This window comes from Oncorhynchus nerka, linkage group LG3 (assembly GCF_034236695.1).
Source record: "Oncorhynchus nerka isolate Pitt River linkage group LG3, Oner_Uvic_2.0, whole genome shotgun sequence".
Taxonomy (NCBI): domain Eukaryota; kingdom Metazoa; phylum Chordata; class Actinopteri; order Salmoniformes; family Salmonidae; genus Oncorhynchus; species Oncorhynchus nerka.
The window spans coordinates 87,124,419-87,137,094 of record NC_088398.1 but is presented as its reverse complement, the minus strand read 5'-3'; the positions used below and the strand labels follow the sequence as shown (position 1 = coordinate 87,137,094).

The 12,676-nt window shown below is 47.9% G+C and overlaps 1 protein-coding gene across 1 annotated transcript in view; it reads left to right on the top strand.

Annotated features, from left to right (window-relative positions):
* LOC115127120 (hyccin 2-like) overlaps window positions 1-12,676 on the top strand; it is a 200,743-nt gene that overhangs the window by 145,872 nt on the left and 42,195 nt on the right. The window contains exons 7-8 of the mRNA XM_065016440.1: window positions 2,467-2,582; window positions 4,085-4,180. Coding sequence (XP_064872512.1) covers window positions 2,467-2,582; window positions 4,085-4,180 — 212 coding nt within the window. The remainder of the gene's footprint in view (window positions 1-2,466; window positions 2,583-4,084; window positions 4,181-12,676) is intronic.

Here is a 12,676-nt window from a genome sequence, read left to right as displayed (position 1 = left end):
GTCTCATTCATCAGGTAAATACTGCTGTCTATCAGACTGTAATGGTCTCATTCATCAGGTAAATACTGCTGTCTATCAGACTGTAATGGTCTCATTCATCAGGTAAATACTGCTGTCTATCAGACTGTAATGGTCTCATTCATCAGTTAAATACTGCTGTCTAAATCAAATCAAATCAAATTTATTTATATAGCCCTTCGTACATCAGCTGATATCTCAAAGTGCTGTACAGAAACCCAGCCTAAAACCCCAAACAGCAAACAATGCAGGTGTAAAAGCACGGTGGCTAGGAAAAACTCCCTAGAAAGGCCAAAACCTAGGAAGAAACCTAGAGAGGAACCAGGCTATGTGGGGTGGCCAGTCCTCTTCTGGCTGTGCCGGGTAGAGATTATAACAGAACATGACCAAGATGTTCAAATGTTCATAAATGACCAGCATGGTCGAATAATAATAAGGCAGAACAGTTGAAACTGGAGCAGCAGCACAGTCAGGTGGACTGGGGACAGCAAGGAGTCATCATGTCAGGTAGTCCTGGGGCACGGTCCTAGGGCTCAGGTCCTCCGAGAGAGAGAGAAAGAAAGAGAGAATTAGAGAGAGCATATGTGGGGTGGCCAGTCCTCTTCTGGCTGTGCCGGGTGGAGATTATAACAGAACGTGGCCAAGATGTTCAAATGTTCATAAATGACCAGCATGGTTGAATAATAGTAAGGCAGAACAGTTGAAACTGGAGCAGCAGCATGGCCAGGTGGACTGGGGACAGCAAGGAGTCATCATGTCAGGTAGTCCTGGGACATGGTCCTAGGGCCCAGGCCAGTTGAAACTGGAGCAGCAGCATGGCCAGGTGGACTGGGGACAGCAAGGAGTCATCATGTCAGGTAGTCCTGGGGCATGGTCCTAGGGCTCAGGTCCTCCGAGAGAGAGAAAGAAAGAGAGAAGGAGAGAATTAGAGAACGCACACTTAGATTCACACAGGACACCGAATAGGACAGGAGAAGTACTCCAGATATAACAAACTGACCCTAGCCCCCCGACACAAACTAATGCTGCATAAATACTGGAGGCTGAGACAGGAGGGGTCAGGAGACACTGTGGCCCCATCCGAGAACACCCCCGGACAGGGCCAAACAGGAAGGATATAACCCCACCCACTTTGCCAAAGCACAGCCCCCCCTATCAGACTGTAATGGTCTCATTCATCAGGTAAATACTGCTGTGTGTCAGACTGTAATGGTCTCATTCATCAGTTAAATACTGCTGTCTATCAGACTGTAATGGTCTCATTCATCAGGTAAATACTGCTGTCTATCAGACTGTAATGGTCTCATATATTCATCAGGTAAATACTGCTGTCTATCAGACTGTAATGATCTCATATATTCATCAGGTAAATACTACTGTCTATCAGACTGTAATGGTCTCATATATTCATCAGGTAAATACTGCTGTCTATCAGACTGTAATGGTCTCATTCATCAGTTAAATACTGCTGTCTATCAGACTGTAATGGTCTCATTCATCAGGTAAATACTGCTGTCTATCAGACTGTAATGGTCTCATTCATCAGGTAAATACTGCTGTCTATCAGACTGTAATGGTCTCATTCATCAGTTAAATACTGCTGTCTATCAGGCTGTAATGGTCTCATTCATCAGTTAAATACTGCTGTCTATCAGACTGTAATGGTCTCATTCATCAGGTAAATACTGCTGTCTATCAGACTAATGGTCTCATTCATCAGGTAAATACTGCTGTCTATCAGACTGTAATGGTCTCATATATTCATCAGGTAAATACTGCTGTCTATCAGACTGTAATGGTCTCATTCATCAGTTAAATACTGCTGTCTATCAGACTGTAATGGTCTCATATATTCATCAGTTAAATACTGCTGTCTATCAGACTGTAATGGTCTCATTCATCAGGTAAATACTGCTGTCTATCAGACTGTAATGGTCTCATTCATCAGGTAAATACTGCTGTCTATCAGACTGTAATGGTCTCATTCATCAGGTAAATACTGCTGTCTATCAGACTGTAATGGTCTCATTCATCAGGTAAATACTGCTGTCTATCAGACTGTAATGGTCTCATTCATCAGGTAAATACTGCTGTCTATCAGACTGTAATGGTCTCATTCATCAGGTAAATACTGCTGTCTATCAGACTGTAATGGTCTCATTCATCAGGTAAATACTGCTGTCTATCAGACTGTAATGGTCTCATTCATCAGGTAAATACTGCTGTCTATCAGACTGTAATGGTCTCATATATTCATCAGGTAAATACTGCTGTCTATCAGACTGTAATGGTCTCATATATTCATCAGGTAAATACTGCTGTCTATCAGACTGTAATGGTCTCATTCATCAGGTAAATACTGCTGTGTGTCAGACTGTAATGGTCTCCTCTGCTAAATGTTTAGTTAGTTGCTGTTAGTTGTTGATGTGTGTGTGGCTTCCTTTCCAGCCCTCCAGTCTGGGCTCCATGGGTCTGACCGAGGGAGCTCTGAGTCATCATGACCTCATCAGGGTCGTCTACAGCGGGCTGCACCCTCAGAGAGAAACTTTCACTGCCCAGAACAGGTACTTCTGACCCCTAACCCCCCAGAGACCTACACTGCCCAGAACAGGTACTCCTGACCCCTAACCCCCCAGAGACCTTCACTGCCCAGAACAGGTACTCCTGACCCCTAACCCCCCAGAGACCTACACTGCCCAGAACAGGTACTCCTGACCCCTACACTGCCCAGAACAGGTACTCCTGACCCCTAACCTCCCAGAGACCTACACTGCCCAGAACAGGTACTCCTGACCCCTAACCCCCAGAGACCTACACTGCCCAGAACAGGTACTCCTGACCCTAACCCCCCAGAGACCTACACTGCCCAGAACAGGTACTCCTGACCCCTAACCCCCAGAGACCTACACTGCCCAGAACAGGTACTCCTGCCCCCTAACCCCCAGAGACCTTCACTGCCCAGAACAGGTACTCCTGACCCCTAACCCCCAGAGACCTTCACTGCCACTCTCTCCCTGTCTCTGATCCCCCTGTCTCCTCTCTCCTTGTCCCCAGTCCCCCATCTCTCTGGCCCTTCTCACCCTGGCCCCTCTCCTCTTGGCCACCGATCCCTTTGTCCCCCCTCTCCCTGATCTCTCTCTGTCTCTCTCTGTCTCTCTCTGTCTCTCTCTGTCTCTCTCTCTGTCTCTCTCTGTCTCTCTCTGCCTCTCTCTGGCCTCTCTCTGTCTCTCTCTGTCTCTCTCTGTCTCTCTCTGGCCTCTCTCTGTCTCTCTCTCTCTCTGGCCTCTCTCTGTCTCTCTCTGTCTCTCTCTCTCTCTGGCCTCTCTCTGTCTCTCTCTCTCTCTGGCCTCTCTCTGTCTCTCTCTGGCCTCTCTCTGTCTCTCTGGCCTCTCTCTGTCTCTCTCTCTCTCTCTCTCTCTGGCCTCTCTCTGTCTCTGGCCTCTCTCTCTGTCTCTCTCTCTCTCTCTGGCCTCTCTCTGTCTCTCTCTCTCTCTGGCCTCTCTCTGTCTCTCTCTCTCTCTCTGGCCTCTCTCTGTCCCTCTCTCTCTCTCTGGCCTCTCTCTGTCTCTCTCTCTCTCTCTCTCTCTGGCTCTCTCTCTGCCTCTCTCTCTCTCTCTCTCTCTGGCCTCTCTCTGTCTCTCTCTCTCTCTCTGGCCTCTCTCTGTCTCTCTCTGTCTCTCTCTCTCTCTGGCCTCTCTCTGTCTCTCTCTGTCTCTCTCTCTCTCTGGCCTCTCTCTGTCTCTCTCTCTCTCTCTCTCTCTCTCTCCTCTCTCTCTGTCTCTCTCTGGCCTCTCTCTGTCTCTCTCTCTCTCTCTGGCCTCTCTCTGTCCCTCTCTCTCTCTCTGGCCTCTCTCTGTCTCTCTCTCTCTCTCTGGCCTCTCTGTCTCTCTCTCTCTCTCTGGCCTCTCTGTCTCTCTCTGGCCTCTCTGTCTCTCTGGCCTCTTTCTCTGGCCTCTCTCCGCCTAGTGTGGTGGGGGGGCGGGTCAACGGTGGAGGGTGGGGGGCGGGTCGACGGTGGAGGACGGGGTGGCAGATGTCTGACAGTGTTCCTGTGTTTTTGTTTCAGGTTTGAAGTGCTGTGTTTCCTCATGTTGTGCTACAACTCTGCTGTGGTCTACATGCCTCTCTCCTCCTACCAGTCTGTCTGCAGGATGAGCTCACGGTGAGGACTCGCTCTCTGTCTCTCTGTCTCTCTCTGTTGCTCTGGCTCTCTCGCACTCTCTGTCGCTCTGTCTCGCTCTGTCTCTCTGTCTCTGTCTCTCTGTCTCTGTCTCTCTGTCTCTGTCTCTCTGTCTCTCTGTCTCTCTGTCTCTGTCTTTGTCTCTCTGTCTCTCTGGCTCTGTCTCTCTGGCTCTGTCTCTCTCTCTGTCGCTCTCTTGCTCTGTCTCTCTCTCTGTCGCTCTCTTGCTCTGTCTCTCTCTCTGTCGCTCTCTTGCTCTGGCTCTCTGTCGCTCTCTTGCTCTGTCTCTCTGTCGCTGTCTGTCGCTCTCTCTCTTGCTCTGGCTCTGTCGTTCAGGATTCCTATTTGACTCAGTCATGCCTTCTTAACCGTCCAACATTTCCTCATCTCTCACCCCTTCTAATGAGACTACCCCTGATGCCCATTCCTCTTTTTCCTCTGCCCCGTTTCAAAGTTTCTCCCTGTAGGCGGTCACTGAGTCCGAGGTGCTAAAGGAGCTCCTGAAATATAATATAATCACTGAGTCCGAGGTGCTAAAGGAGCTCCTGAAATTTGACCCGCTTTCTTCTTTAAGGTTACTGCCCCTATAATCACTGAGTCCGAGGTGCTAAAGGAGCTCCTGCTTTCTTCTTTAAGGTTACTGCCCCTATAATCACTGAGTCCGAGGCGCTAAAGGAGCTCCTCCTTTCTTCTTTAAGGTTACTGCCCCTATAATCACTGAGTCGATCTCCAACCTTTTAAACCCGTCTCTCCTCTCTGGGGAGGTTCCCATTGCTTGGAAGGCAGCCACAGTTCATCCTTTATTTAAAGGGGGAGATCAAGCTGATCCTAACTGTTATAGGCCTATTTCTATTTTGCCCTGTTTATCAAAAGTGTTGGAAAACTTGTCAATATTCAACCGACTAGCTTTCTTGATGTCTATATTATTCTCTCTGGTTTGCAATCTGGCTTCTGCTCAGGTTATGGATGTGTCACTGCAACCTTAAAGGTCCTCAATGATGTCATCATTGCCCTTGATTCCAAGCAATGTTGTGCTGCTATTTTTATTGACTTGGCCAAAGCTTTTGATACGGTAGAACATTCCATTCTCGTGGGCTTGAGGTAGTCCTCTCAAACAAGTACTTGGGAGTATGGCTAGACCGTACACTGTCCTTCTCTCAGCACATATCAAAGCTGCAGCCTTAAGTTCAATCTAGACGTGGTTTCCTCTATCGTAATCGCTCCTCTTTCACCCCAGCTGCCAAACTAACCCTGATTCAGATGACCTTCCTACCCATGCTAGATTACGGAGATATAATTTATAGATCGGCAGGTAAGAGTGCTCTGGAGCGGCTAGATGTCCTTTACCATTCAGCCATCAGATTTACCACCCATGCTCCTTATAGGACACAACACTGCACTCTGTACTCCTCTGTAAACTGGTCATCTCTGTATACCCGTCGCAAGACCCACTGGTTGATGCTTATTTATAAAACCCTCTTAGGCCTCACTCTCCCTTATCTGAGATATCTACTGCAGCCCTCACCCTCCACATACAACACCTGTTCACTCCCTCCTATCTGAGATACCTACTGCAGCCCTCATCCTCCACATACAACACCTGTTCACTCCCTCCTATCTGAGATACCTACTGCAGCCCTCATCCTCCACATACAACACCTGTTCACTCCCCCTATCTGAGATATCTACTGCAGCCCTCATCCTCCACATACAACACCTGTTCACTCCCCCCCCTATCTGAGATATCTACTGCAGCCCTCATCCTCCACATACAACACCCCTTCACCCCCCCCCCTATCTGAGATATCTACTGCAGCCCTCATCCTCCACATACAACACCTGTTCACTCCCCCTATCTGAGATGCCTACTGCAGCCCTCATCCTCCACATACAACACCTGTTCTCTCCCCCCTATCTTAGATATCTACTGCAGCCCTCATCCTCCACATACAACACCTGTTCACTCCCCCCTATCTGAGATATCTACTGCAGCCCTCATCACATTTACATTTAAGTCATTTAGCAGACGCTCTTATCCAGAGCGACTTACAAATTGGTGCGTTCACCTTATGACATCCAGTGGAGCAGCCACTTTACAATAGTGCATCTAAATCTTTTAAGGGGGGTGAGAAGGATTACTTTATCCTATCCTAGGTATTCCTTAAAGAGGTGGGGTTTCAGGTGTCTCCGGAAGGTGGTGATTGACTCCGCTGTCCTGGCGTCGTGAGGGAGTTTGTTCCACCATTGGGGGCCAGAGCAGCGAACAGTTTTGACTGGGCTGAGCGGGAACTGTACTTCCTCAGTGGTAGGGAGGCGAGCAGGCCAGAGGTGGATGAACGCAGTGCCCTTGTTTGGGTGTAGGGCCTGATCAGAGCCTGGAGGTACTGAGGTGCCGTTCCCCTCACATAGGCAAGCACCATGGTCTTGTAGCGGATGCGAGCTTCAACTGGAAGCCAGTGGAGAGAGCGGAGGAGCGGGGTCTGAGAACTTGGGAAGGTTGAACACCAGACGGGCCCGTTCTGGATGAGTTGTAGGGGTTTAATGGCACAGGCAGGGAGCCCAGCCAACAGAGAGTTGCAGTAATCCAGACGGGAGATGACAGTGCCTGGATTAGGACCTGCTCCCCCTATCCTGTGTGAGGCAGGGTCTACTCTGCGGATGTTGTAGAGCATGAACCTCAGGAACGGGCCACCGCCTTGATGTTAGTTGAACACAGGGTGTTGTCCAGGATCACGCCAAGGTTCTTAGCGCTCTGGGAGGAGGACACAATGGAGTTGTCAACCGTGATGGCGAGATCATGGAACGGGCAGTCCTTCCCGGGAGGAAGAGCAGCTCCGTCTTGCCGAGGTTCAGCTTGAGGTGGTGATCCGTCATCCACACTGATATGTCTGCCAGACATGCAGAGATGCGATTCGCCACCTGGTCATCAGAAGGGGAAAGGAGAAGATTAATTGTGTGTCGTCCTAGCAATGATAGGAGAGACCATGTGAGGTTATGACAGAGCCAAGTGACTTGGTGTATAGCGAGAATAGGAGAGGGCCAAGAACAGAGCCCTGGGGGACACCAGTGGTGAGAGCACGTGGTGTGGAGACTGATCATGCTAGATTACGGAGATATAATTTATAGATCGGCAGGTTAGGGTGCTCTGGAGCGGCTAGATGTTCTTTACCATTCAGCCATCAGATTTACCACCAATGCTCCTTATAGGACACAACACTGCACTCTGTACTCCTCTGTAAACTGGTCATCTCTGTATACCCGTCGCAAGACCCACTGGTTGATGCTTATTTATAAAACCCTCTTAGGCCTCACTCTCCCTTATCTGAGATATCTACTGCAGCCCTCATCCTCCACATACAACACCTGTTCACTCCCCCCTATCTGAGATATCTACTGCAGCCCTCATCCTCCACATACAACACCTGTTCACTCCCCCCTATCTGAGATATCTACTGCAGCCCTCATCCTCCACATACAACACCTGTTCACTCCCCCCTATCTGAGATATCTACTGCAGCCCTCATCCTCCACATACAACACCTGTTCACTCCCCCCTATCTGAGATACCTACTGCAGCCCTCATCCTCCACATACAACACCTGTTCACTCCCCCCTATCTGAGATATCTACTGCAGCCCTCATCCTCCACATACAACACCCGTTCACTCCCCCTATCTGAGATATCTACTGCAGCCCTCATCCTCCACATACAACACCTGTTCACTCCCCCTATCTGAGATACCTACTGCAGCCCTCATCCTCCACATACAACACCTGTTCACTCCCCCTATCTGAGATATCTACTGCAGCCCTCATCCTCCACATACAACACCTGTTCCTCCCCCTATCTGAGATACCTACTGCAGCCCTCATCCTCCACATACAACACCTGTTCACTCCCCCTATCTGAGATATCTACTGCAGCCCTCATCCTCCACATACAACACCTGTTTACTCCCCCTATCTGAGATACCTACTGCAGCCCTCATCCTCCACATACAACACCTGTTCACTCCCCCTATCTGAGATATCTACTGCAGCCCTCATCCTCCACATACAACACCTGTTCACTCCCCCTATCTGAGATACCTACTGCAGCCCTCATCCTCCACATACAACACCTGTTCACTCCCCCTATCTGAGTTACCTACTGCAGCCCTCATCCTCCACATACAACACCTGTTCACTCCCCCTATCTGAGATACCTACTGCAGCCCTCATCCTCCACATACAACACCAGTTCACTCCCCCTATCTGAGATACCTACTGCAGCCCTCATCCTCCACATACAACACCTGTTCACTCCCCCTATCTGAGATACCTACTGCAGCCCTCATCCTCCACATACAACACCCGTTCACTCCCCCTATCTGAGATATCTTCTGCAGCCCTCATCCTCCACATACAACACCTGTTCACTCCCCCCTATCTGAGATATCTACTGCAGCCCTCATCCTCCACATACAACACCCGTTCACTCCCCCCCTATCTGAGATATCTTCTGCAGCCCTCATCCTCCACATACAACATGTTCACTTCCCCCTATCTGAGATATCTCTGCAGCCCTCATCCTCCACATACAACACCTGTTCACTCCCCCTATCTGAGATACCTTTGCAGCCCTCATCCTCCACATACAACACCTGTTCACTCCCCCTATCTGAGATATCTACTGCAGCCCTCATCCTCCACATACAACACCCGTTCACTCCCCCCTATCTGAGATATCTTCTGCAGCCCTCATCCTCCACATACAACACCCGTTCACTTCCCCCTATCTGAGATATCTACTGCAGCCCTCATAGGCCTCACTCCCCCCTATCTGAGATATCTACTGCAGCCCTCATCCTCCACATTCAACACCTGTTCTGCCAGTCACATTCTGTTAAAGGTCCCCAAAGCACACACATCCCTGGGTCGCTTCTCTTTTCAGTTTGCTGCAGCTAGCGACTGGAACAAGCTGCAACCAACACTCAAACTGGACAGTTTTATCTCAATTTCTTCACTCAAATACTCAAACTGGACAGTTTTATCTCTATCTCTTCATTGAAAGACTCCATTGTGGCTGCTTTGTGTGATGTATTGTTGTCTCCACCTTCTTGCCCTTTGTGCTGTTGTCTGTGCCCGATAATGTTTGTACCATGCTGTGCTGCTACCATGCTGTGTTGCCATGTGTTGCTACCATGCTATGTTGTTGTCTTAGGTTTCTCTTTATGTAGAGTTGTGTTGTCTCTCTTGTCGATGTGTTTTGTCCTATTTCATTTTTTTATCCCATCCCCGCATGAGGCCTTTTCGTAGGCCGTCATTGTAAATAAGAATTTGTTGTGTGACTTGCGCAGTAGACGATCTATAGCCTGTTCTTATTGCCACTGTACGTGATGCTTTTAGAGGCCTGCGAGCTAGGGGGTCCCTTTTTATGGGGAGGCCTATAATAAACAGTTATAAAACAAGAGTTTTTAAATCATTCCGTAAGACACCAAAATTATAGACTAAATTGCCATGCCTATATTTTTTTAATTTGGAAGTTAAACATTTTAATGACTAAAGTGATAAAACATGGATTTCAATAAACAAATGGATAAGACTGTTCTATTGTCTTTGGTTTAGTTCTTATTGCATCTCAGACAACTGACTAAATGGATGAGATATAGACTGACTGAATGGATGAGATATAGACTGACTAAATGGATGAGATATAGACTGACTGAATGGATGAGATATAGACTGACTAAATGGATGAGATATAGACTGACTGAATGGATGAGATATAGACTGACTAAATGGATGAGATATAGACTGACTGAATGGATGAGATATAGACTGACTGAATGGATGAGATATAGACTGACTAAATGGATGAGATATAGACTGACTAAATGGATGAGATATAGACTGACTAAATGGATGAGATATAGACTGACTGAATGGATGAGATATAGACTGACTAAATGGATGAGATATAGACTGACTGAATGGATGAGATATAGACTGACTAAATGGATGAGATATAGACTGACTGAATGGATGAGATATAGACTGACTGAATGGATGAGATATAGACTGACTGAATGGATGAGATATAGACTGACTGAATGGATGAGATATAGACTGACTGAATGAAGGATGAATTAAATGTTTAATTATGTTGGAATGGTGAGTTGCAAGCAGCATGCATTTTATTTGGCTAGTAGGCAAATAGTCCTACATTAGAGTTAAATGGGTATTCATCAGGGTGTAATGGGTATGCATCAGGGTGTAATGGGTATGCATCAGGGTAGAATGGGTATAATGGGTATGCGTCAGGGTGTAATGGGTATGTGTCAGGGTGTAATGGGTTCGCATCAGGGTGTAATGGGTATAATGGGTATGCGTCAGGGTAGAATGGGTATAATGGGTATGCATCAGGGTAGAATGGGTATAATGGGTATGCGTCAGGGTGTAATGGGTATGTGTCAGGGTGTAATGGGTATGCATCAGGGTATAATGGGTATAATGGGTATGCATCAGGGTAGAATGGGTATAATGGGTATGCATCAGGGTATGCATCAGGGTGTAATGGGTATGCATCAGGGTATAATGGGTATGCATCAGGGTATAATGGGTATGCATCTGGGTATAATGGGTATGCATCTGGGTATAATGGGTATGCATCAGGGTATAATGGGTATAATGGGTATGCATCAGGGTATAATGTGTATAATGGGTATGCATCAGGGTATAATGGGTATGCATCAGGGTATAATGGGTATGCATCAGGGTATACAGGGTATAATGGGTATGCGTAAGGGTAGAATGGGTATGTGTCAGGGTAGAATGGGTATAAGTCAGGGTAGAATGGGTATAATGGGTATGCATCAGGGTATAATGAGTATGCGTCAGGGTATAATTGGTATGCGTCAGGGTATAATGGGTATGCATCAGGGTATAATGGGTATAATGGGTATGCATCAGGGTAGAATGGGTATAATGGGTATGCATCAGGGTATAATGAGTATGCGTCAGGGTATAATTGGTATGCGTCAGGGTATAATGGGTATGCATCAGGGTATAATGGGTATGCATCAGGGTATAATGGGTATAATGGGTATGCATCAGGGTATAATGGGTATAATGGGTATGCATCAGGGTATAATGGGTATGTGTCAGGGTATAATGGGTATGCATCAGGGTATAATGGGTATAATGGGTATGCATTAGGGTATAATGAGTATGCGTCAGGGTATAATTGGTATGCGTCAGGGTATAATGGGTATGCATCAGGGTATAATGGATATGCATCAGGGTATAATGGGTATGCATCAGGGTATACAGGGTATAATGGGTATGCATCAGGGTGTAATGGGTATGCATCAGGGTATAATGGGTATGCATCAGGGTATAATGGGTATGCATCAGGGTATAATGGGTATGCGTCAGGGTATAATGGGTATGCATCAGGGTGTAATGGGTATGCGTCAGGGTATAATGGGTATGCATCAGGGTATAATGGGTATGCATCAGGGTATGCATCAGGGTATAATGGGTATGCATCAGGGTATAATGGGTATGCATCAGGGTATAATGGGTATGCATCAGGGTATACAGGGTATAATGGGTATGCATCAGGGTATAATGGGTATGCATCAGGGTATAATGGGTATGCGTCAGGTTATAATGGGTATGCATCAGGGTATACAGGGTATAATGGGTATGCATCAGGGTATAATGGGTATGCATCAGGGTATAATGGGTATGCGTCAGGTTATAATGGGTATGCATCAGGGTATAATGGGTATGCATCAGGGTATAATGGGTATTCATCAGGGTATAATGGGTATGCATCAGGGTATAATGGGTATTCATCAGGGTATAGAGGGTGGTGGTGGTGTTGGAGGGTGGTGTTGTTGGTGGAGGAGGGTGGTGGTGGTGGTGGAGGAGGGTGGTGTTGTTGTTGTTGGAGGGTGGTGTTGTTGTTGTTGGAGGGTGGTGGTGGTGTTGTTGGAGGGTGGTGGTGGTGTTGTTGGAGGGTGGTGTTGGTGTTGTTGGAGGGTGGAGGAGGGTGGTGTTGTTGTTGTTGGAGGGTGGTGTTGTTGTTGGAGGGTGGTGTTGTTGTTGTTGGAGGGTGGTGTTGTTGTTGTTGGAGGGTGGTGGTGGTGTTGTTGGAGGGTGGTGGTGGTGTTGTTGGAGGGTGGTGGTGTTGTTGGAGGGTGGTGGTGGTGTTGTTGGAGGGTGGCGGTGGTGTTGTTGGAGGGTGGCGGTGGTGTTGTTGGAGGGTGGCGGTGGTGGTGTTGGAGGGTGGTGTTGTTGGTGGAGGAGGGTGGTGTTGTTGTTGGTGGAGGAGGGTGGTGGTGGTGGTGGAGGAGGGTGGTGTTGTTGTTGTTGGAGGGTGGTGTTGTTGTTGTTGGAGGGTGGTGTTGTTGTTGTTGGAGGGTGGTGGTGGTGTTGTTGGAGGGTGGTGGTGGTGTTGTTGGAGGGTGGCGGTGGTGTTGTTGGAGGGTG